This window comes from Alexandromys fortis, unplaced genomic scaffold, assembly GCF_014885135.2.
Source record: "Alexandromys fortis isolate MF-2015 unplaced genomic scaffold, M_Fortis_MF-2015_v1.1 scaffold_12, whole genome shotgun sequence".
Taxonomy (NCBI): Eukaryota; Metazoa; Chordata; class Mammalia; order Rodentia; family Cricetidae; genus Alexandromys; species Alexandromys fortis.
The window spans coordinates 3,589,683-3,616,341 of NW_026067937.1; the positions used below are offsets into that span (position 1 = coordinate 3,589,683).

Sequence of the window (26,659 nt, forward strand, 5' to 3'; positions counted from 1 at the left end):
AGGTCTTCTTGGAAGTTCTGGTAGAATTCTGCATTGAAACTGTCTGGACCTGGGCTTTTTTTGGTAGGGAGGTTTTTTATAACAACTTCTAATTCGTCGCGACTAACAGGTCTATTGAGATTGTTCATCTGGTCCTGGTCTAATTTTGGTATATGGTACTTATCTAAAAAAGTGTCCATTTCTTTAACATTTCCAATTCTGTGTCATATAGGCTTTTGTAGTAAGATCTAATGATTTTCTGAATTTCCTCTGTGTCTGTGGTTATGTCTCCCTTTTCATTTCTGATCTTGTTAATTTGTGTATTCTCTCTCCGCCGTTTGATTAGTTTGGATAGGGGTTTTTCAATTTAGTTGATTTTCTCCAGGAATCAGCTTTTTGTTTCATTGATTGTTTGGATTGTTTTCTGTGTTTCTATTTTGTTGATTTTAGCCCTTAGTTTGATTATTTCCAGTCTTCTACTCCTCCTCCTTTTTTTTTTTAGAGCTTTCAGGTGGGCAATTAAGTCTCCTATGTGTGCTTTCTCCATTTTCTTTAAGTGGGCACTTAGTGCTATGAACTTTCCTCTTAGCTCTGCTTTCATAGTGTCCCATAGGTTTGAGTATGTTTTCTCTTTATTTTCATTGAATTCAAGAAAGTCTTTGATTTCTTTCTTTATTTCTTCCTTGATCCAGGTGTGTTTCAGTAGTTGACTGTCCAGTTTCCATGAGTTCATAGGCTTTCTAGGGGTAGCATTGTTGTTGAATTCTAACTTTAACCCATGGTGACCCGAAAAGACACAGGTGGTTACTAATATTTTTTTGAAACTGTGTAAGTTTGCTTTGTTACCGAGTATGTGGTCAATTTTCGAGAAGGTTCCATGAGCTGAGAAATGCTATGATCAACTTTTCATCCAATGGGACTTGCTTCATGTTCCCTGCCTCAATATTCTGCTCAGCAAAGGCCTTGGGCCGGGCATAGTGGCTGGGTCACTCCTGGTAAAACTGCCCCAGATCTTTAAAATCTTGGGAGCCAAGAGTGCCGCAGGACTGAGTCTCCAGTCAGTGATGCTGGAGCTCACGTCGTTGACTGGAACTGTGGTCTACAGCATCACCAACAACTTCCCCTTCAGCTCTTGGGGTGAAGCACTGTTCCTGACACTCCAGACAATTGCCATCTGCTTTCTGGTCATGCACTACAGAGGAGAGACCGCCAAAGGTGCCAGGGAATTGCTGGAGAGCAGTTAATTGCTCCAGGAAGCCACCAACTACCATAATGGGCACACGGGCCAGCTTTCCGCTATCACAGTGTTTATGCTGTTTGAGGGCTCTTTGGCCCGAATCTTCACTTCTGTTCAGGAAACTGGAGACCCCCTCATGGCTGGAGTCTTTGTGGTCTCTTCCCTCTGCAAAGGCCTCATTGCTGCCCAAGTCCTCTTCTACAGGAATGCAAAGCCTCCCCACAAACAGAAAAAGGAGCAGTAGTGCTGGGGCAGCTTCTAGAACCATTCCATTCCATCCGGCCACTACCTTCAGGTCCCTCCACAGGACCTGGTGTGCTGGTACAACTTAATCATCCTCCATTCCACTGTAACTGCAGCCTCCTGAGCCAGGGTTTGCGTAAACAGCACATACTCGGTTCAGCAGGGGCTGAGGCTGCCTTTCTAAGCAGCTGTCTTCTTATTGGAGCAATGTCATGCCTTGTCCACTTACCTTCCTTCTGGGTAGAGGACAGAGCCTGGACAAACGTGGTTGGGAGATTGTGGCTGCTTCCCTCTGCCACCTGGCTGGGATAATCTATTGGACCCCAGTTCTGGAGGTGTGGGAGGGGCGAATGACTCAGATAAGGGCCTCTGGGTGGGGTGGGGAGGCTCCTGCTGCGGAAGGTCCAGATGGAAGGGAAGGGTGTGGAGAAGACGTGGGCTGCTGCTGTAATGAGACAATAAAGACTCAGAGATGGCTTTCATTGTAAAAAAAAAAAAAAGAATACAAACAAGGTGGATTAGTGTGGATTCACTGCTCAGAGGATCTTTGGTGTTATACTCAGGCTTGTGAGGTTCCTGGTCTGAGACCCAAAACTGCCTGCTGAAGCCTTGTCTCTTATGCTGAGGATCAGTGTTGTGTCCCTGTGCTGTGACCCCTGTAAGAGACGCACCCATGCATGTGCTCACCTTTGCTGCTGGTGGTTCTCTTCCAAGCTAGATCCTGATCCTTTCCCTTCTAGATGCCACAAGATCCTGGCCTGAGAAAATGCCTCTGTCTACTCTGCTGAGTTCGGCACACTTATTGCGTTTCCATGGTACTGTATAGACCCTGGCAGAGGTAGTGTTTCCAATGTCTTCTTTGGTTGGATCACCCCAGGGTGGTTGTGGATGTTTTCAGCATTGGGTTGCTGTGCAGTACTTCCACCCCAGCATCTGTGGCTGCCCTGCCTGTCTCTCTGCCCTGAGTGTTTACAGCTTATGGTTACTCACCTGCCACTCAGTCTTTCTCTGGCTACCAGTCTCCCACAGCACTCTGACTGAAGAAAGGACAACCCTTTCTTGTCAGCTTCCACCTACCCCATGCTGAGTATAGCCCAGTGTTGAAATAGGAGCGGAGGTGGGGCTGCGTCCCCAGCACCCCAGCCGCCTGCTAGCTTATGCCCGAAATAACAACACACAAACTGTATTCATTTAAAGACTGCTTGGCCCATTTCTATCTAGCCTCTTCTAGGCTAATTCTCACATATTAATTTAGCCCATTTCTAATAATGTGTGTAAGCACCCCAAGGTGCGCTTACCGGGAAGATTCTAGCCTACGTCCATCCTGGGTTGGAGCTGCCTGGGAGAGCGGAGCATGGCGTCTCTGCTTCAGAGAGCAGAGCTGTCAAGTCTCTCTGGGAGCAGAGCAGAGTCTGAGTTCACTTCCTCTTCCTCCCAGCATCCTATTCTGTTTACTCCTCCCACCTATGTTTTAACCTATCAGGGCAAGCAGTTTCTTTATTTAAGTAACCAATGAAATCAACAGATTGATATATGACACTCCCACATCAGACCAGGGGTCATGCTGGATGCCAGTGGCTACTTCCTTTGTATGTTTCTTCTCCATGAGCATTATTTAGTCTCATCTTGACTGTGTGTCCTTTCCTACACACTTCTCATTTGGCTTCACACTCCCTTTTTTGCATTTGTGATGTTCTGTTACTCTTCTGTTAACGATAGAATATATTCTTCCTTACCTCAGTCTGTGTGTGTGTGCACATGTGGAGGCCTGAATTGATGTCACGAGTCTGTATTTGGTTGTTTTTTGTTGTTGCTGCTGTTTTTTACAGTCCTGAAACTGCACTTAAGGCCGCATACTTGCTAGGCAATCAGTTGTCACTGAGCTGTACTCCAGCCCAACACCATGTCTTTCTTCATTTATTTCCACTTTAATTTTTTAGACAGTTTGTCAGTAAGACAAACTCCTTACTGAGTTTGGAATTCACCAACTGAATGGGTGGCTAGTGAACATCAGTGATATGCCAGTCTCTGCCCTCCAAGACAGGGGTTACAGATGCATGTTGCCCTTCTGGGTTTTTAGATGGGGAGCGGGAACCTTAACTCTGATCCTCAGCCAATGCAGCATTGCTCAGCATTTTCTCAGGCCTCTTATTCTAACTTACACTTCAAGAAGTCACACAAAACAAAACCACCATCTTAGCTGAGGCCTTCATTGTTTCTTTGTAAATTATAACTTACAATATTCTCCTATTTATTCCTTATTCTATTTTTTCCTGGGAGTTTGCTGAAATACTATATTATCTACGGTGACTTCCTTTTCACTGCACATGAAATATTACTTTCTCTTATAATACTTTATTTTCTTCAAGACATTATTTAAAGAAGAAAATCATATATCCATTCCATTGTTTATTTTGTGTCTATTTTAGGATGCGAGCTCAGAAAGAAAATGTTTTGCTTTATTGGTATGTAATGTATGTTCATAAAATCAATTAATGAGTAAATTAAATGATAATGAATTTAATCATTAAAACTACGATAAGTATTACTTCTTTTTGCTTTGTTGTCAGTGCTCAGATTTAAGTTTGCTTCTGCTTGCAAGTATGTGCTCCCAGTTTTAGGAGTAAGAATCATGTCTGCTATCTCTCCTTTTTTTAAAAGTGTGTTTTTGGCCCTTCACAGTAATTTTATATTCAGTGACTGACTTCTGCCTATGATCCTTGTCCAGAACTTGTCATCTTTTTTCTATGTCTAGGCATTTCTTTGCAATTCCAAGTTTGAAAATAAAACAAAAATATTTAGCTTTCTATATTTCCTTGAACAAAATGCAGTTTCACTGTTTATGTTTAAGAGTAAAGAAGTAGAAGTAATCCTAAATGAGATATATTAATTATCAGAGATGCTCTTAATGTAAATTCTTACCATATCTATCAGGTGTAGTCCTAGTCTACTTGGGGAATATGAAAAATGACACAGATGTGGATACAGAAGTTAAGCACTTAATAATGCCTAAATGTTTCACTCAATCTAAAGAATATTTAGTTTTAAGAATCCTTCCTGTCTCTCTAATGATTTAGATTTTCTAATGATTTATGTGGACTTGTCCTCTCCTTGATTATTAATACACACTGCACTCCTCACCCTACAGATTGCTGGCCTACAGTGCATTCTGGATTTCACGTCAGAACTTAGGACTCTAGTGTCAGTCTCCAGCCATTCGTGGCAGCATATCAGATTCTTGTTATAAGTAGGTTTAGACACAGCAGTTCTGGTAGATGTGTGAATATGTCAATGTGGAACCAATGTTTTTCAGTAAGGCAATGGAATTGTGAAGGACCATGATAAATTTCCTGATTCTCTAATGAATCCTAACTTAGTAATAATGATATTATATTATATTCAAATTTATAAAACATTAGTTGCTGATATTGCATAGATTATTTTGAGATCATAATAAAATCATGATTATCCCAGTACTAGCGATTGAGCTGAGGCTCTGTGAGGTTTGGTTGAGATTGGATTCTTGCTGTCCGTTATGCCGGACTCTTAGAAGCAAAATTTGCTGACAATGAAGAGACACAGCTTATGTAGACTATTTGTGTGTTTCCTCTGCAGTTCGCTGCTTCCTAACACACTGGAGACACAGTGTGGTGGTGGTAGAGCGTGCTATTGTTTTGTTGCTTAGCTTTTGCCTTCTCAACTCCCATCAGATTCCATTTTCTAGCACAGGAAAAACTAACTTCTAGTTTTCTGTGCCACAGATGGGAAAGTTAAAGGTAGTTTATGGATGTGCAATAAAACTTGCCATATCTAAAATTAAAGCAACATATTCTTAGCACATGAAATAAATAAACTGCTTTTTCATGATAGGTTGATATAAAAGTGCAATTTAATTTTTATGACAATGATAATTTTATAGATAAACACTATTAGAGTAACAACAATAAGCTTCTATTTTTAAAAAAATTGGTAGGTCTCAAAAGGTTTCAGTATTTCAGAAATCTGACTGTGTGCTGATATTATGTGTCTTGGACAGAAAACTTTGTAAAACTTTTTATCCTCTAAAAATATATTTGTCTTGTTTTCATTTTATCTAAAGATTGAAATATTTCATCAGTAATGAAAACCTTGTGTCTACCTTATCAATATTTTTGCTGTCACATTTGGTCTTAACATCTAAATAAATTAATAACAATTATATAAAACTTTCCAGTTTTATTTTTATATTTTAATAAATTGTTTGTGTTCTGTATGTAAACTGTCACAGCATGAAATCAATTTTCTGCCTTGATTCATCCAAAATCTGGGAATTCTGTCACACTAATATTATAATTAAAAGCATTAATAGTGACGGCAACTTAAAAAGCATGCCTTACTTTTTGGTAATTTGGTGTATTTCTGTGAGTGCAGGGGACTTCAAGAACCTTCAATCCACTAATAAATTTATTAACTCAAACTTAAAAGAAGTGAAAAGTCTCTCTTTCTTTCTCTCTCCCCATGGTCAGTCTGCTAAAATAGATTATTCATGCTTATTTGATTCAGGTAGGCTTTTGCAAGCTTCCCTACCAGGCCTGGGAATGTGCTACATTGAGGCCTTTTCAGAGGCTTCTGACATAGACCAAGCTTTTATTGCATGGTGTTTTATTATAGCCAAATCCTAGTCTCCACCCAGTTTGTAGGCACTCAGCTTATTCTTTTGAATCAGGAAAGGTTATCACCTACCTTAATCCATGCTAGTGCATGGATTAAGGACACCAGTGTGCCCCAGGATTCTCAAAGAGGATCCTGGAAACTTCTGGTTTCTTCTTTTTTGCTGTCTTTACTAAATTCTATTGGGCCTTAGGGGGATTTGCATCTGAAATGGGCAACCTGGTGTTTTTCTCAATGAAGACATCAGATCAAAGTTCAGTTAGTCAAGGCCTTTCTGAAACATTAAGAGGGCTTGGACTTACACAATAAAAAGATGAGCTCTCGCAGAGATTGCAGTAAAAACATTCTAAACTATAATCCGGATAAAGAATCAATTATAGGCCAAAGAACAGACCTTGTTTAAATTGCTTTAGACTAATAACTTTACATTTAAAAATCTTTACACCGTATTTTTAAGAAACTTATTTTAATGTCATATAATTTATTTGTCAATACTTTTTATAATAAATGGAGAATTTGTATCTTAGGAATCATAATTCTGCACATATTATTATGCATTGAAAAGATCGTATTGAAGCCAACTAATAGATGTCTTTCATTAATGAAAATAAATAGTACCTTATAGAGAGATGCACATTCATTTTATTTAGAAAATAAATGTCACATCCACAGACTCAGTCTAAGAAAAATGCTTCTATTAGATTTCAGGATGTTTTATTTCATTTGACTGTATAATTTGGTGTTTATAGGCATTTAATTTAAGAATATGAATCATTGAAATCTTAAATGCAAATAGCTAGTGTCAAGCAAACGTGTGTTTAACTAAATTAAAAAATTGTCATTCTGTAAGATAAGAACCTCCTAAGAATTCTCATGTTTATGCAGAAACTCTGTTTTGAGCATCCCCACATTTGCCAGTTTCTTAGCACTCAGGAATGATCACAGTAAACATTAGACCAGAGCTTTTATGGGAAGCTGCTGCCAGATGGATTCTGTTAATAATTCAACTTTATGTAGAAGGGTATGGGGGCAGAGGATGTATTCATTAGTATCAGCCTAGGTTCCATTCAAAACAATAGTTAATAGATTTTTACTCACATATGTAAATAAATTCAGTGTCAATAGCTGTTAGTTTCCTAAGAGAAAGATGGTTTCTTGAAGAAACTGTTAATAAAGAATGTAAAACCATGAACTAATCATGCCAAGTGTCTGTTGGTCTCCATAGTTCTTACACATCCTCTCACTCTCACACGGGCCTTGATCTTGTCTGGATTCTGATACATTTTACACCATCAGCTTCATTTAAGTAAATAAGGTATATTGTACATGAACATTTAGTTTCAATATGATGCTTGGTTAAACACATCCTAATACTTGATTTCTTTTGGGGCTTCCAACCAATAAAGTAATTTGGCTTAACTTCACTTAGTTCTCGCATCTTCTTATTCAATTTGTCATAAAAATGTGAGCTATTATGTATGAATTAAAAATTATGTATATTAAAATTTTGACTTAGAAAAAGAGATATACAGAATAGTTTTAATATGAGAGAGGTATATGAATTATAAACTTATAAATTTTTAACAGTGAAAACAACTTGAGAGTAGAAAGTTTAATTCCTCATTGTATATAATTTGGCTAATAAAAGCTATGTATAGGTCTTTAAATTCAGTAAGTATATGTACATCAGCTTTTCCTTGATGTTAGTCAAAGAAATTATAGGGTAAAATAATGTTATTTTAATAACCAGCATGATTTTCCAGCAGGCTGGACCAGTGTCATCTTCACGATTTGGTCACTATTATGATATATCAAAAAGGATTCCTCCGGAGCTGCTGGGGAGTTCAAAATGGCATGGATTCTTCCTTACAGAACACATAACTTCAGATCTTAAGGGAGAATCCTGGTAAGTCAGCGGCTCATGTAACAGCAAACTCGGACTTCAGATATCAGTAGATTGCATTTTTACCTCATTTTTGAAGATTTCAAATATCAATAATGCAAGTTTTCTACAAATACATAAGAAATATATATGTATTTTGTAATATCCTATTATATGTTCTTTTTCTTTTTTTCTGGTTCTGTAAACTACCTATTGGTTTATAATGTGATAGATTTGGATACCAAACTAGTTACAATTCCATCTGATTTTACTTTCCAGGACATGGGAAACAATTCCTAATCAGGACTTCAACCCATAATCCAAATAGATCTCATAAATTCTTTGATGTAATTAATCCCAGGAAAATGTGTAGAGCTCTGCTGCTCTCTAGTACTTTTTAGTAGGTGATCTTTTAAAGGGTACACAAGTATATGTTTTTACTTTTTTCATTTTTTAATACTGACTCCTGTTATCACCTTGAAATTTCTGATGATCTTCCTAGCCTGGTTTTATGCGATGTTGGGGCTTGTATGCAAGACAAGCACTCTTGACAAGCAAACTACGTTTCTCTCTGTTTGATATTCCATTTATATCAAGACATTATAAGTTTTAGTGATGCTGAAATAAAAATACTCTGTGATTTTTAGATGGCAAGATAGGTTAGAGTTAGAATTTTACAGTGAAGAGTTTTTTAAACAACCTAACCCGTTTATAGTGACAAAAGTTTATTAAAGCAGAATTCTGAACATTACAGACTTATTAAATAATGTGTGAGATATTAAGAAGATTCACTTTCAGTCCTTACCACAGTGAGCTGATGAACAGATGGTAGTCTGTTTTTCTTTATCACTATCAAATCATTTTTAATTATTTAAGAGTTTATAGGCAGGGAGTGGTGAAATTAAATGACTTAAATGTCTTGTGTCTGTTATAGATATAATCCCTGAACCTTGAGTCAACACTATTCAAGTTAAGTCTTTTTCAGAACTCTTTCACTTTGTTAACAGGTTCTCTACTCTATAGTCAGAGGCATAAAATGGCACATGGGCACTGCTTTAGTGTTAGTGGCTATGCTAAAGAATGACCACTATGTTTTGGGCATGCTGCTATACATTTTACATTTATTACCTCCTGTCATCTTAAGTTATAAGCAAATATTTCTGTTTTCCAGAAGATATTGACATACTCAGATCTAGCAGGGTCCCAGCTGAATTGTGGATCCAGGAATAACATGTTGGATCTCTTTGTGCTTCGTTCCTTTTGAAAGCTTTGGTGTCTGTCCTTTTCATTGTTTTGTTGTAGACAAAGCATACTAATGAAGGAATAAAAGCTTGTTTCTGGTTCTGGCTTCATCCTGTTGTGCTCTCGGGATCCTCTCCTTGACTTCAGTGAAGTCACTACCCTCATGAAAAAGATGGGGCTAAGAAACAGAATTACCACACATTTAACCATATTACTTTTGTTACTGTTAATTTGAATCATTTTGTCAATTAATAGTAGTTCCCAACTCTGCCTATTGAACTAAACACATACACACATAAGCATGTGAGCAAAAACTGATACCTGCATTCAGTTATTTCTAACTTAGAATTCTGTGATGGCAGTAATTCTTACTGTCTTCTTCATAGAATGCTCAGCCATATCAATGTAAAATGTGAGCTGGGGCCACCATCCATTTGTAGAGTACTTAGCATCAATTCAACCCTTAGCACCACAAAATTAAATAAAGCATGTATAAAGGATAGTGTGACTAAACAAAAACCATTGCTTTTATCATTTAAATCGACATTTATTTTAAGGAGCAAACTTTTTTTTTTTTAAACCAGAAAACATGAGGTTTTTATGCATTCATTCAGGTAAAGAGGGAAGGAAGAAGTTAACTTCAGTCAAATGCCTTTCAGGAGAGGTACTGTTCAGAAATTTGACCTTAGTCTATTCATTTAATTTTACCAACAGCCTTTTAAGCTAAGTAGTATCAGCATAGTTTATGGGAACTAGAGGGCAGAGGCGCTAGGTAACTTTACTATTGTTGCAAACTGTAAGTCACTAAAGACAGTGATTCACACCCTGTGGGTCATGACCCCTTTCGGGGTCAAATGACCCTTTTGCAGGGGTTGCATATCAGATTTAGATTATGGTTCATAACAGTAATAAAATTATAGTTAGGAAGAAGCAAAGAAAATAATCTTGTGGTTAGGGGGTAATCACAACCGAGGAACTGTATTAAAGGGTGGCAACAACCACTACATTAAGGTAACACCCAAAACCATGTTTGTAAAACCTCCCCGTTGCTGGAAATGTGCAGCTAACAAGCTGAAGGGCCTAAAAACTATACTTAGTGAACTATGAGGATGTAGTCAAATGGTCTTTAAAACCTGTAATTGCTGGAATGTGTTTTGAAAGCTAGCAGTTTTACACAGAATAGGAAAATTTATAGATTTTAATTACCAAGGCAGTATTTCATTTCATAATAGTTAACTGATAATTCATTTATTTCATATTAAACTTAAATGCTTAATTAAATATAATTAAACTTTAAACATGTAATTAAATTAATTTTGAATATGGGTACTTTACCATGTGAGATTTATTTTATGAAAAGTATATGCTCATTTCACTGACATGAACTTTACTGGTTCATTTATAAAACAATAAAGCCAAGCCTTATACTTGTCTATACTTTTCCTATAATTAAGACTAGAGGATATAGTTGTATCTCTCTACCATGTGTGAGATACAATATATAATTTCATAATTTCTAAAGGCACCATTGATAACGAGAAAATTTCACAGCAAGTAAAACTGAAGGTCATTTGAAATTTACAGTAATTAATTTTAAATTACTGGTAAGTTTATGTATAGAAAATGTTCATATACATATATATATGTGTGTGTGTGTGTGTGTGTGCTATAAATGTTTAATTAAAGCCTAGGCAGTAAAAACTTGACATATATCACAGTATTGTTAAGATTGCTTTAGAGAGTTGGTACCTACAGTGCCAGCACTGGGCAGGTGAAAGGAGAAGATCAGAAGCCCCAGGGTAGCCTAAGACATGAGACACCACCTTCAAATCAAAAGGATAGCTCTAAGACATGAGATACCACCTTCAAATCAAAAGGATAGCTTTGATAGTCAACTGATTGTCACAGCATGGTAAGATAAGGATGACAAAAGCTCATTCTACAATGGTTCTGCAATGTTGATTTACTTTTTAATTGGATATTGTTTTAATTTTAGTTTTGAGTTTAATTTTGACAGTGGATATGTCCAAGCACACACAGCAAGCAGATTTGTTTCCTTACTGAAATATACTGCCATTCCAAAGTTAGGACAGCAGACAGTTTTCCTAATGCTCACCAAAGCTAACATACTGTCTAACCTGCTACTCCCACTGCTATTCATTGCCTTTCTGTTCCTGTGATAGAATATCATGACTAACGCAATTTACGGAAGGCATTTATTTTGGCTTCTGGTTCCCGAGGGCAGCAAGCATGGCTGCAATAGGCATGCTTCATGGCTCACACAGAAGCTGAGAACTCACATCTTCAACCAGAAACCAAAGCAGAGAGAGTGAACTGGAAGTGGCCAGGGCTTCAGGGCTTTTAACCTACAGGCCCTCCCCCTAGTGACACAACTTCTCCAGCAAGACTGTACCCCTAAACTCTCCAAACAGCACCACTAATTGGGGACAAAGTGTGTTCAAATAACTACAGTATAGGGTCAGTTCTCATTCAAATCACCGCCCTGCTGAATCTCAGCATCCTACGCAAACTTGCATGTTTAGGCCCTTACACCAATATCAAATTATTTAGAGATGAGGTCTTTGTTATGGTTTGAATCTGGAGTAGCCTTCACTTGGTCCCCAGCTTATGGAACATTTTGAAGGCTTTATGAAACAGGGTCTGGCTGGTGGAGGTAAGTAACTAGGAGCAGGCCTCAGAGGTTAGAGCCCTGGTTCCCGTCCCATGGTCTGCTCACTGCCACACATTTCTGTCACCATGAATTCCACCATGCCATCCTGTCACGGGGACCTGAAATATCGCTGAAACTGTGATATGTCTGTGCTAATATTAGAAAACACGTGAGGTTGGGTGGTGGATAAAAACCAGAAGTTTTCTCACAGGTGTGTAGGCCAGAGACTCCAAAGCCAATGTACTAGAAGGGTTTACTGGGCCGTGAGGGCTACCAGGTGCCTGGACTGAGATCCCCGGGTATTTGCAAGCAGGGTTGAAGTTTTGTCAGATGGAGTCAAAAAAGCCAAACTTACAAAATCAAAACTAGCAAACAAAGTGATAGTCTGTGAACTGTGAGCAAAAGAGAAAGAGTTGAAAACAGCTGCTAATGATAGAAAAAAGTGGAACGATGGTCACACTGGGAGCAAAGAAGACACCGTCCAAATCTCCAAAATACTGAGGAAGATTCTAAGCTGTGGCTTTCATGTATGCTGAAATGTGTAGATAATAAAAGCAAAAATAAACAAAGGGCACTATTTTAAAAAGTATACTTATGGCAGTACGTTATGGCTCAGCCTTTAATCCCAGCACTTGGGAGCCAGTGCAGGTGGATCTCTGTGAGTTCAACGCCAGCCTGGTCTGCAGAGCTAGTTCCAGGACAGCCAGGATTGTTTACAGAGAAACACTGAAGAGAGGATATCAGAAAGTGTGTGACCAGGACTGGATACCCCACACTCTGTTAGGGCCTGGAGGAGACACAATCTGATATTTCATCTCAGTCATTTTCTGAATTAAAGATCATAACTTCACTTTACAATCTCCATGCCAAATGGGATTGCTTAGCCATGGTGTGAAGTATTTTTCCAACTGTGATCCAGAGGTCTCTGCTGGTCATTGTTCATCTTCAGTCTTGAATGTGATCTTAGACTCTGCGTCCTTCTCTCTTAGTTGAGCTTCCCTAGTCAGACTCAAATTCAGTGTTAGGTGAAAAGCATGAGACAAAAAGTCAGTAAATGACAGCCTTCAGGGTAATCCTAATGAAATTTGTGACTTGAAAATTACTTGTGAAAAGACTTTACAATCTCTGGAATCACATGCAAATTATATGCTAATAGAACTTTAGCTCAACAGAGTATTTTATACAATTAGTTGAGACATGTATTGTGTCTATGGCCTTATATAGGGTTGCTTCCAACTTGTCATAGTTGAGTCCTTGAATTATACATGCAAATAAAGCTTTGGTAAGATAAACTTTATTTTTCCATTTACTTTCAAAATCATATCAAAAGGTGCTCATCTTTATTTTAATTCATTGTAATTATGGGTGATCATTTTTGAGAATAATAATCTTAATTTTCTGTAAGATTCTGTTTTTTTTTCTCAAATATTTCTACCAGGTTGTTAAATATTTAAGTGACCAGAATTTCTTATTTTTAAAATTGTAGCAAATTACTTTAATGAGGAAAAGCATTCTGAACCATGTAATTTAAAAATCATGGTGGATAAGAGAGACAAGAAAAAATTTAAAGAAGTTGTCTATATCGCACTTTGAGCAGAGTTGTTGACACAGGTTGAACAGAGCCAGTTCCCAAGCCTTGGCGTCTTCCTGCTGTGTGTGTGGGGCTGCTCAGTTATCAATTGGTATGAAGAGTTCCCTTATCTTTCCACTCTCCAAGTTAAGTACCACCAAGGCCCATTTCAGATGATTTCATGAGTACAGCTAAAAGATCTCTCCCCACAACTGCATGCTGGAATGCTTCATTTTTAAAAGTGTTGAGTGAAACCACACTAGTGTGTGAGCCCCTTAGACTCTCCGTGCACCACATTCCAAAGCTTTAAAATAGTGTAGTTGAAAGAGCCAAGTTTCGCAGCTTTAGAATGTTTTCAGGATTTTTGTTTGGTTAGTTTGGTTTATTTGTGTTGAGACATGTTCTCAATATATAGCCCTGGCCAGCTTGAATCTCACTGCCTCAGCCCCCCAAGTGCTGGGGTTAAAGGAATGTACAACCATGCCCAGAAAATATTTTCACTTTGCATGTCATTTCTGTCACTTAGTGATGTGTAACCTTGGACAAGTCATTTTTCCTGAAATGAGCCTTAGTTTTCCCAATCACAAAGTGAGGATGATGACTGTACGTCTGTCACAAGGTGTCCACCGGATGCTGTGACACCAAAGTTGCTTCAGGATTTTCTGTGCACCAAGCGCTTTATTAACTGGTAAGACTGAAATTAGGTAGGCTTCTTAAACAGTATGCCAAGAGTCTGCTTTCTGCCGGGAAAAATTTCACTTATCAACTACTTATTATAATTCCATATTCTATTTTATATTTGTAATTTATCTTTTAACAGACAAAAAGTTACCTTTTCCAAGAAAAAAATTATCTTTCTCCTGCTTACCAATCTGTTTTCTGTTCATTTGTGAAAGTAAAATTAATTTTAAGTACTTGGTATTATCAGGTTCAAAATTAGTGCCAGAGCTAGAGAGATAGTTTAGTGGTTAAGAGCACCTGTTGCTCTTGCAGGGGACCAGAATTTGATTCCCAGCACCTACAATTTGTAACTTCAGTTTTCAGAGAATTCAGTGCCGCTTTCTGACCTGCTCAGGCGCAATCATGCACATGCAGTCAAAACACTTTAAAAGAAAAAAAACCTTAGAAATTAGTTCAAAAAATTATTTGTATGCTTTATATTTCTATATATTGTGATAACTTTAGGCACATAGAATTGAAATTAGTTCATTTTAATATAAAAATTGTTGGTAGTTGTAAGGGTAAAGCAGAATAGTGGTTCAAAATGGGCTGCAGTGGGGCTGAAGAGATGGCTCTGAGATTAAGAGCACTGACAGTTCTTCCAGAGGACCCAGAGGATACAGGTTCAATTCCCAGCACCCACATGACAGTTCAGAACTGTCTGTAACTCCACTTACAGGAAATCCAACACCCTCACACAGACACACATGCAGGTGAAAACACCAATGCACATAAAGTAAAGGTAAATAATAAGTTTAAAAAGTGGGCAGTCTTTTAATATTTGGAATAGTCAAAACTTTGTTAAATGTTTGGAAACAGAGGCTGAGGACATGGCTCAGTGGGTAAGGTTGTCCCCTGTGATCCACACATTCGCTGTGACTCCCCCATACCTGAACTTGCTCAAACATATGCACAGTTACTTACAGATTTAAAAATGCTTGGAAACAGTAATAACAAAGCAAAGGTCTTTTTTGCAGACAAATTTCCTTCTTGTAAACTCTTATCACTAGACACATGCACACATGTGCACTCACATGCATATACACACACACACAGAGAGAGTGAATAAAATTTCTCAGTGTTGGAGAACCAACAATAAAGCCAAAATTTCCAATAGAAATGGAAGATATTTTTATCAATATGTGTATATGTTTTTATAAATATTGAACAACAATGTGAGGTAACCATTAGTAATTACTCTTTTAGTAAGGCCCAAATCCTATTTTAAATTATTTTATTTTATTCATTCAGCAGCTAATATTCATGATAAGTATACATAAATGTATTTCCTAGTTTTATATTTACAAAAGATTACTCCCTAAGAACTTCAATTAACTCAAGAAATTTAATACTTAATGTTCAAAGCATCATTGTCTAGTGGATTATTTTATGTCGATGATAAATAAGTAAAGTGATTAAAAGATATTGGTTTTAATGCCTTCACTTTATTCTCCAAAATGAAACATTGAACAAAATCAAGGGACAATCTAAGGAAAGGGGGAGTATGAGAAGGAGAGAGAGAGCTTATGAAAGAGAACTTAATACCTCAAATTTTTATGAACAGAAACAGTTCAATGGCAAAGAAAGTTGATTTTTTAAAAACAGCCAAAGGATCTAAGTAGACATTACTCTAAAAAAGACATACAAGTAGACAACAAATCAATGGGGTAAAAATCTTAAATATCTTATAACTAATCATTACATTATTGTGTAATTATGTATATTTTCATTCATTTATATATTATTACGTATATTAAAACCTTAATGAGATGTTGCCTTGCAACCACTATAATGGCTGTTATCAACAAAGTAAAGGGCAAGTATTGGTGAAAACATAAAAAAGAGAAATCTTTGCTGTTGGTAGATGTATAAATTAGTATAAACATAGAAAACAGTGTGGCAGTTCATCACAAAGTTCAGAGTACAACTATTGTATCTACTAGTGTTCCTTGTGTGCTTATAGCTAACGAAATGAACTCAGTGTATTGAAGGGATAGCTGCATTCTCTTTTCATTACAGCCAAGATACAGAGTTAGCCTGTGTTATCAACAGATAAGAAAATTTGGTATACACACAATAGCAGAATACTATTTAACCTTGAAAAGGAATCTTGTATTCTACAACATGGATGAAATGAAGGACATTCCCAGGACAGTCTTATAGAATTGTCTTTACATAGTGTTATTTATAGACATGTTCGTCCCATCACAGTAGAATATCATGTCCACAGTAGCCCGTATTGTCCCTGAAAGGGTGTAGTAAACTATATGAAACATACCCATGCTCTGCAGACCTTCATCTCCTGGAGTCACATTTTTTTGTACAGAAAGCTTTCCTTTTTCGTGTTTACTTTGTTTCTGCAAGATAGGGATTTTGGAATCAGCAGCAGCTGTTCAGGAGCACACACATGTATGGAGATGCACATGTATTTTTGCTGAATCGACTTCTATTGATGTTGCAGATTAAGCAAATGGGCTGCTACACTTCTTAACTTCACTCAGGAAGCAGGTTTCCTTCATTCTTTTTAAATGTTCCCTGAAATATCACACAACATTTACAGGGGATTTATATCTCAAGTGTTTTTTTAAGTCCCAAATGCACCTTAAAAATTCATTTTACTGTTTTAAAGCAATAAACAATGCTTGCATTGTGTGAGAAATAACGTAGATGTCTTCCTAAATCCATGCATTTGTTTTTGCATCTTCTTTGAACAAAGGAAATGGGTAAACAGTAAATTTAGGAGATTATGCTGTTTGTCTTCATGTGTTCTAAAAATTCAAATTGTTTAGTTATTTTACCAGTTTATTCTACGAAAATTAAAACTTTGATAGAAGATGAGCTCAGGTGATCGGGACATTGATTTGGGAGTGTGTGACTTAGCAGTTCATTAACTATGTGTTAATTATGTATGATTACTCCTGAAAAGCTATGGTGGCTTCATCTTTTAGGTTGCTTCATTAAATCATTAATTTTCTTGGAGGTAACTAAGCCTGACATAATTAAGTCATCTCAGTCTCCACAGATTTTTATCCTCTCATGATGTCAAAAAACTAAGCAATTTACTATAAGATGATATAACTTACTCCCTTTTTGCAGTGTTGTCTAAATGTTTTTAGATGGTCTGACATTAATTTGATGCATTTTCTTGTATATTTAAACACTCCAATACATTCATATTTTTACTTATTTACTGATTTTATAGATATTTTACTTTCTTAGTAGTAAGCCCATTTATGTATTTGAACCACTTCTTACCAACAGTTCTTTGTCCCGAGGCTACATGAAGCTGCTTCAGTTCATTCAGAACATCATTTATACTGAAGGATTTGATGGATCTAATCCCCAGGTATGAATACTTCAACCTTCTTTAGTCATATATAGAATATTGTTTTCAAATCTCTGGGGCATGTTTGGAGAGCCTGAGAAAAATCAATAATGTACACACTTTTCATAGACATTGTAAATGGGTAGAAAGTATTTGTGTGTATTCAGAGTGTTCACTGGGTTCTCAAAATGCGCACAAAACAGTCACATGCTTTGTTATTGCTGATTCTCCTTAAATACCTATGTATAGCTTCTGAAATTAATAACTAGTTATGCTTTTTAATTGCTTCTAACACTACAAGATTCATATTTTTCTTTTTGAAGTGTTCATATTTCTGTTGTTCAGTCCTTAATTCTAATTGCTTTATGTGTAAGAGTTATCACAAGATTTTATGCCTTGTTACATTACATTTTGAATTGTTTCACTGAATAAAAGATATATTTTTGATATATTTTATAACTGTTCTCTGTATCTCTGATTTTATCGTTTTTCCAAATTCCTACTACTGAAGATGTTCCAGTTAGTTTAATTTAAACAAGTAAAGAAACTTTATTGTTAAACATCATGCCTTGCAGAAATTTTTGTTAGTGATTTTAGCTGCATTTGACACTAAAGGATTTATGTTGTATTATTTAAGGTGTGTGTGTTATTTTAATAAGTGTATCTGCACAGCAGTTATTTCTTAACCAAGACATCAAAGCTAGAAACTAATTTTTGGCATCTTTATCTACATTTGCTTTAGTTCATAGATTTTAAATTTTTTATCAGTTTACTTGCTATATTTAACAATTTCTCAATGGCAAAATAAATAATTTTTAAATTGATTTTTATTGCCAGTTTAATAGCAGACTTATATTATGTGTATCTGGAAAGCATTGGTGTTTCTCATAGTCTTTATAGTGACCACTGATATTCAATGCCGTTTTACTCTTTTTCCTTATAACTGCAATTTTTGGTCCTAGCTAAGATTTATGGGTGCCATGTCTTCTTTTGGTGCCAGTGTGCTTCTGGAGAGGCAAATTGGTCCCTGACAGACACCTTTCCCCACTTGCAGTGGTAGCTATGGAAACAGGCATGTCATAACAGTTCCTATGGTGCAGTGTGCAAAGCTGCTGTTCTTGCAGAATGATGACACCTCTTTTGAAAGCAAGAAATTTATAAGACACAAAAGTAGCAGGAAAGCACATTACTCTTTGCCAAGGAATACATGCATACACTCTTAGAAACAACCTAAGAGTCCTTAGTAAGTAGCATTGTGTTGAAACACAATGAAGATGGTTCTTCGTTTGTTTGGGTTTGGAAAAATCATACCACTTTCAAGAAACAATTCATTTATTTTTGAAAAATGATAGGAAATAAAATGGAGCACATTTGGTTCCCTGAGGTGAGAAGCTGTATAACAGCTAACTCTCGTAAAGACTGGGGTTAACATTTCTATAGTGAATAACAAAAAATGCTTAAAGCTTCCAAATTAAACTTAAATGTACCAATCAGTAATTATAAAAGTAAACTTCCTGTTTATTAGAACTAAAGCATAGTTACTAAGTTATATAATCATGAAGTGTGTTGCTTGCTATATTCCCTGGTCACGGACACTGCAGACAAGTCAGGAAAGGCGAGCACTCCATAGGTGCTCCTTTTAAGTAGTAGTCTTCTCCAGTCACAACGTTCTGATGGGAAAAAGTCCTACTTTCAACAGGAAGTTTCTCTTCTGTGCACGTTCAAATATATTTGAGTAAGACACTTAAAATATACTCTAAAAAGCAGACTATTATTTGTCTTTTATAATGTATAATTAACCTTGGTAGTAAGCTAAATTGTATCGCACATCTGTAAACATATGTGGGTGGAAGCATTTAAAAATTACTTCATAACATCATCTGGACATTGATTTTTTTTAACTTGGCATACTAGATTAAACGTTAGATATTCTTATGGGAATAATTATATTTACTGTGTAACTATCAGCTACATTTTTTTAAAAAATTAACATCTGAGATAATACAAGAGTGTCAGCTTTTGTTTCTGCAATTACCATTATTTATGAAAATATATTCTTTATGTTGAAGTGTTATGTTCATTTTTATTCTAATGTGCTGTATACCAAACACTTGAAGATTTTATCATTCATTCATTATTTGGGTATTTATGCTAGTACATGTCAGAGTCATTAAGCATTCATAACTCTTTATTCCATATCTAAACGCATCTGTAAACATTTAGCAAGTCTTTTTGTTACAACAGAAGTAGTAGTGGCCTTGTGTTAAAAGACCAGTCTCTAGGTCTCTGAGTGCTACTCTTTCCTTTACCTTCACATTTCATTCTCTTTCTGTGTTCTGAGGCCTTTAGTTGGTTATTACAGTAAGCTTTTCTTTTCTTTTCTTTTTTTTTTGAACAGAAAAAGAATTAAAATGCTTTTAATTAAAAAATCATGAGTGGATGATAAAGTGTGTAGAAACTGAAAATTTACAAACTATTTAAAACCTGGAATCGCTGACTGTTCAGAAACTACACAGATGGATCATGGGTGGTGGTGAACAGCAGAAAGGGATTATGGGTGAATCTGCACTGTTCTAGCTGCTCCCCATGCCACCTGTCTCCGAGGAAAGCCTGACATTGATTAGATACTGAGCCAGGCTGATGCTGGCAGCAGACCCAGTGATGGTGACCTGCCTATCAGTAGATCCTTCTACTGGGTTTGCGATTTTGATCTGCGCCCCAGACATCTGACGGATCTCATTGATTTTGGCGCCTTGATGCCCAATTATGCAGCCAATCAAATCATTTGAAATGGTGAGTTCATGAGAAGTAGTTTGAGCAGATGCATCCAAACCTGCACTGAATCCGGTGTTGCCATGGGTCATGGGAAAATGAGACTGTTGCATTGCCAATTGGTGCAGCTTGGTCAAATCTGGCTGTGGAATGGCATACTGTCCTTGAATGGTATAGGCCTGACCACCTGCAAAGATGACTGGAGAACTCGAGGGCTTGGGCCGGTAAGGGATGGTCACGCCCTTTGGGGGGGACTGGGAGAGAGTCTCCAACATGACCACACAGATCAGTTTGACACACTCATTGATGGATTGCAGAATGCCAGCAGTAGTGATTGCTGTTGAATTGAGTTGGGGAGCATATCCCCTGCCACCTGGACCTGAGCCCCTGTACTCTCTCTTATTTCCTTGATCTTGCAACCGCCTTTTCCAATGAGAGAGCCACACTGACTAGCAGGGACCACGAGCCGAGCAGTAAGGTAACTGGGGGTCTGCTGGCAGCTGTGCTATTGGGCATAGAGCTGCTTATGTCCTCTTCCAGTTCATCAATGATCATAGCAAAGGCTTTGAAGATGGCATTAGTTGCTCCAGCCAAAGTGATAATTCTCTCAGGACAATTCCCTTCTGAGATGTTGATACGTGCACCACTCTCCTTGCGCATCTTCTTAACAGTTTCTCCTTTCTTTCCGATGATACTGCCAACTTCCTTTCCATGCATAAGTAGCCTGATAGTAAGAGTGACATTTAATCCACCTTCAATCACACCGGTGTCCATGTCTAGTAGTTACAGGGAGCTGGACTTTTGAGTAGTCAAGTCTTTGGTCACGGGTAGGAGTGAATGCCAAAACTGGAGGCGTGAGTCGACTCAAGGTTTTATTTTCTTGTCTAGCTGTACTAGGACTTGAACCCAGGGCACTGCACATACTAGCCCACTGAACCATGTCTCCAACTTTTATTCCTTATTTCTGTTTCCTCATTGTTATTAAGAAACTAACTTAGGCCTGTTACCATGAGATAACAAGTTTAACAATAAACAAGGCCTTATGTTTTTATCAGTTTACTTAAATTTAAGTTTTGTGTCATAAAGGAAGTATCATCTCACTTTTTTCACAGATATTGTACATAAATTTGCCAGGAACATACTTGTACTTCTTTTTCTTAATAATTGTAGTAAGGTTTATTTATCTTGTTTTAATATGTGTTTACATGTGTGTGTCGTAGGCATGCACGCACACACACATGCACTTATAAGTATGTGAATCTGTTGCCGTCAGCAGCTAGAAGAGGGCATCAGCTCTCCTGGATCTGGAGTTTTGGCGGGTTGGTAACTACACATGCGGGTTGGGTCCTCTGCAAGAGAAGCGCACACTCTCAGCCACTGAATCCTCTCTATAGCCCTCCCCCATATTTGTTCCTGTAGTATCTGTCCCATGCATGTTTTCACTTCATTTTTATGGGTGAAAACAAATACAGTTAAACACTTTTTATAGACCAAAATCCTAACATATTAAAAATAGCTGAAAACGTTCATCTGTACTAAATATACACATTTTTTTCTCATCTTAGGTCTCTACACAACTCAGTATAACTACTATTTATATAATTTCATTTGTATAGTCTTGTGTATTATAATTCACTAATCCAGGAATGACTTAAAGTAGATAGGTAGATAGCTGTGTTATATGCAATACTTCATTGTTGTATATAAAGGATTTGAACATATATAGGTCTTGGAATCCAAAGCAATCTCCAGAGTGAGAGTCCCCAGGGATACCAAGAATAACTATATATACAAAGCTCTGCACCTACTTCATAGTCCAAATGCGTCATCTTTTTTTTTATTCCCCTGCCTAGATACTTTTGTATCTTGGGCTTTCCAATGTTGAGATTCTTTTGCACTGTCACCCTTCATCAATAAATTCTGTTTATGAAGGGGATGCGCATATTCAATTTTTATCTTTTCTATTGGGAAAATAGATTTATTAGATTGAGAAAGCTCATCTAAACTGGCACATATCTAAAATCATGGCTTTAAGAAAGAACGCCATAGCCGGGCGGTGGTGGCGCACGCCTTTAATCCCAGAACTCAGGAGGCAGAGACAGGCAGATCTCTGTGAGTTTGAGGCCAGCCTGGTCTACAAGAGCTAGTTCCAGGACAGGCTCCAAAACAACGGAGAAACCCTGTCTCGAAAACAACAAAAAAAGAGAAAGGAAGGAAGGAAGAAGGAAGGAGGGAGGGAGGGAGGGAGGGAGGGAGGGAGGGAGGGACACTTTATTTATTACATCATAAATATAATAATGATTTTCCAAATACTTGCATATCCCATGTTTTGTGCACAGAAATATTGCTAAATTGTTAAGGAAAGCATTTACAAAACATTGTTCAGTTAGAATAACCCAAACAGTAGAACTTGTAAACATATATTGTCAGATACTTATTGATCTTTTTTCTCTGTGTAACATTGGCCATCCTAAAGCTTGCTCTGTAGACCAGGCTAGCCTTGAACTCAGAGATCCACCTGCCTCTGCCTCCTGAGTGCTTGGTTTAAAGGTGTGTGCCACCACTACCCAGAGTGTCCTTGCTTTTTAAAAATGTTTTATTCCAAAAAAAAATTGACACCATTATTTTAGCCATAATAATCAGTAGTTTCTAATTGTTAAAGCTTTGAACTTAAATTAGGTCAGTAAAAGCAATTTCATGAAAAAACTAGAGACAAATATAAAGTATAAAACCAAAAAGTTTAAAAGTTGTAAACACCTTTCAGACAAAAGCTCACACAGCAGTTGATGGACAGTTAGACAGGAAATACAGATGTCCTGGCTTATTGGAAGAGGTGTACAGTTTTATAATGCTGGGAATGCATTTGTAAGATTTTGAATTAACCTTTTCCTCTATCTTTGCCTCTATCTTAATATTATTTTGAGGTTTTGCTGTTCTTATTGTTTGGGGTTTTTGTTTGGTTTTTGGAGATAGTCTCACTTTTCACACCTGACTGCAATGGCACTTGTTCTGCACACAGCTCTGGCCTGAGCTTGTGTTGATTCTGTGCCTCTACCTCCCAAATGCTAGGAATGCAGGCTAGCACTACAGCACATGGTATTTATCTGTTGTTTTAACTGTCTCAAACATAATTCTTAGCATAGTCACCTCAACTTTAAACAAAATTCAAATTTGACTATTATCATGACCTTCAAATTTTCATGAAAATTATTCGCCATTTGTTGATAGACAGTGATTTGCTGTGTTGCTGAGCTGGCCTTGAACACCCACACTCAGTCAATTGGCCTGCACCAACATCCTGAGTAGCTGGAACTATTGGTGTAACACGCTGGCTTTGTCTGACTTTCTGATCTAAAGTATGTTCTTTATACTCCTCCTGCTGAGATTGCATCAGTTTTTACCACGCCTATTGTCTTCCTGATGCTGTGAGTTCTGATAAGAACTAGTAGATAAAGAAGTTCTATATTGATAAACTATTTATGTATTTATTTCTTCTCACTGTCTTTTAGAAAAAACAGAAAAACATTTTAAGAATAGGAATTCAGAACCTTGGTTCGCCATTATGGGGAGATGACATTTGCTGTACAGAAGATTGTGACAACAATCACAGTCTTACCAAGTTCCTCTATGTTCTCCGTGGCCTTCTAAGAACCTCACTGTCAGTCTGCATCATCACAGTGCCAACACATCTGATCCAGGTGAGACCCTGTCCTCCTCATCCAGTGGAGACAGGGAGGATAATTGGCTCAATTTGTCTTTCCCTTTGTCACTATAAAACACTGGCCATTGTTTTATGTGCTCATTGGTGTTCATCCTCTGGTTCTTTTTCCATTTTGTTGGTTAATCTTATTATCAGTTTTTAAAGTTCTTTGTATATATTTAGCAATGTGCTTTTGCAATAGTTTTCTTATAGTTTGTAATACCGCTTTTCTTAATAGTCTTTTGAAATACAAGGTTTAAATCTTGATAAGTTTCATTGATTTTAATTGGTCATTTCCATTAGCCTTCAGTCTTTTTGATCTTGGCCTCTCTTAAGAACTTTTCCTATTTTCTCCTAATTATTTTGTACATTTCTTATATTCATGAGTTAATATATTCCTCTTGAATTTTTTGCACAATTTTAATTTGTGTTTTTAAACAGCTTCTGGTTTCTACCATTCTAATTATTCACTAAGTAAATGTGTGATGAAACGTTACTGGTCCTTTCTTTACTCTCTCATCCCAAGCAGCTGGACCTTGAGGAGTGCTTTAGTGTTACAGATGTGAGCTATCACGAGCAGCAGGGTTTTGTTTTGTTTTGTTTTGTTTTGTTTTTCTGGCCAAAGGACTTTATCATTTCAAACATGTGATTTCATATGATCTTAAATATCTTATACATTATTGTCTTGTATGAAGGCAAGGCGAGACTTCATGTGGCTTTATTTTATTAGTATGAGCAAAACCTTCTTTGCACAACACCTGGATTTTCCTAGATAGATGGTCAGTAAATGTGAGTTGAATGAATATTGATTCTCACTTGGAAAATTATTTCTTATACCTAATTATTGAAACTGCATATATATCTTTGTTCTAACATACCTAGGCCGTTCCAGCAAATGATAAATGCACTAAAATATCAATGAGTTACACTAATTGTATGTTAATTATATACAGTAATGCAACATATCTCAAAGTTATGGCTGAAAATTGAGGCATAAATACCAAGAAATTTTTACTCACTGGCCAGTAGAATTTATTTTTAATAAACATAATAGGTTAACTCATGTTTTTTTGCAGGGTTTTAACAGATAATTCTTAAACATAAATTATGTTTTTATTATGTTAATAACAAAATATTATGTATTTTTATGTTATTAATATGATGACCTTGAATCTTTATAAATATTGTAGGGAAACCCTTTCTCTAATAATGTTAGTCATGCTGTGTATGTTTGTAATATTTTCATTGTGCATCAATGTTATTGTAAAATAAATACTTCATTAGTAGCCTGGTTACACATGGTGAGCTTGTTGGTTTTGATGATAGATGTGAAGCCACAGGTGAAAGCTCAGCTCTTCATACTTGCCCTGCAGGCTGTGTTGTGGCTGCAGCTACTTACGAGGCCTTGGCATCTCACTGTCTTTCTGTTTGTGGGTTTTACCACAACCCTGTGAGATGCTTAGTTCTAAACTCGGCTTTCCAAGGTGGTCCAGTTGATAAATTGCAGGGCCCATTTCTTCCCCCTCGGATTCTAGCGCCTTCCTTCTTTATAGTTAATCACATAGCTTCTCAACAGTCACAAACTCTACAGCTTAGCTCTTGACTAACACTGCTACTATTTAGTATTTTTAAATACAAAATTGTCATTGCAAAGTCTTCAACAATTAGAGTATGTGAAAGATAAGACAAAAAGTCCCATTGCTGACAAAGGACAAATATATAGATGGATAGGTGTTTCCTTTTTGCAAAATTGCAAGTAAAGAAAACAGTTGTGAAATAGCAATTTTATATTTAATTTTAAAAGACTATGAAAATTTTTAAGGAAAAACAAAAAGCTATATTACAAATGATTATTACTTTAAAAGGTCACATCCACCGTGACATCTCTGACAGATTCCTTTACCTTGTGTTTCAGGGAAGAACAGTAATGCTCTCAGGTGTTTTCATGTCAGCCTGTCTACACCACAAGTCAGGTGGTTGAATGACAAGGACCTATAGCCAATGTTTAGAGACTTTTAAACCTTTGTACAACAGTATTGTTTAAACTTACATTTTTAACATATTGAAATAGAAACAACAAGATTTAAGGTCAGACAGGTGGTGTGTTTAAAATTAAGCAAGCAGCATGACCGTGCTCCTCAGAATGGCCAGTGCTCTTAGTAAGACCACCCACCATCTTGTAAAAGTTCTCATCTCCCACACAGTTCTACAAAGCTATCATACATGGCAGCTTTCTAAACTCGCTTTATAATCAAATGAATTATTAAAAAAAAACTGCCTTAAAAACTTTTGCTTATGTATCAATACATTTATCAAATGTAGCTTACCAATTTGTTCAAGTCAAGTATGATATAAGTAAGGAATAAAACTCTTGATAACTTACAAAGACTGGAAGGGAAAGCATAGAGAATAAGAGCTGGTAGCAGTTTGTTTAGAAGCTTAATCAAAAGCACTAGAGTCCAGCTGGCTTTGGTGAGATCCCAATAGATCAGCCCCACTGTCTCAGTGGGTGGCTGCACCCCCCGTGGTCCTGACATCCTTGCTCGCGTTCTCCCTCCATCTGCTCCTCATTGGGACCTTGGGAGCTCAGTCCAGTGCTCCAGTGTGGGTCTCTGTCTCTATCTCCATCCATCACCAGATGAAGGTTCTATGGTGATATGAAAGATAT

General features: G+C 36.9%; 1 protein-coding gene and 2 pseudogenes across 2 annotated transcripts in view; 2 read left to right on the forward strand and 1 right to left on the reverse strand.

Annotated features, from left to right (window-relative positions):
- Elp4 (elongator acetyltransferase complex subunit 4) overlaps positions 1-26,659 on the forward strand; it is a 224,769-nt gene that overhangs the window by 58,331 nt on the left and 139,779 nt on the right. For both annotated transcript variants that reach the window (XM_050147153.1, XM_050147154.1), the window contains exons 5-7: positions 7,876-8,015; positions 17,456-17,540; positions 23,801-23,989. In XM_050147153.1, coding sequence (XP_050003110.1) covers positions 7,876-8,015; positions 17,456-17,540; positions 23,801-23,989 — 414 coding nt within the window. The remainder of the gene's footprint in view (positions 1-7,875; positions 8,016-17,455; positions 17,541-23,800; positions 23,990-26,659) is intronic.
- LOC126504647 (mannose-P-dolichol utilization defect 1 protein-like) lies at positions 758-1,460 on the forward strand (annotated as a pseudogene).
- Positions 19,921-21,179, reverse strand: LOC126504695 (poly(rC)-binding protein 2-like; annotated as a pseudogene).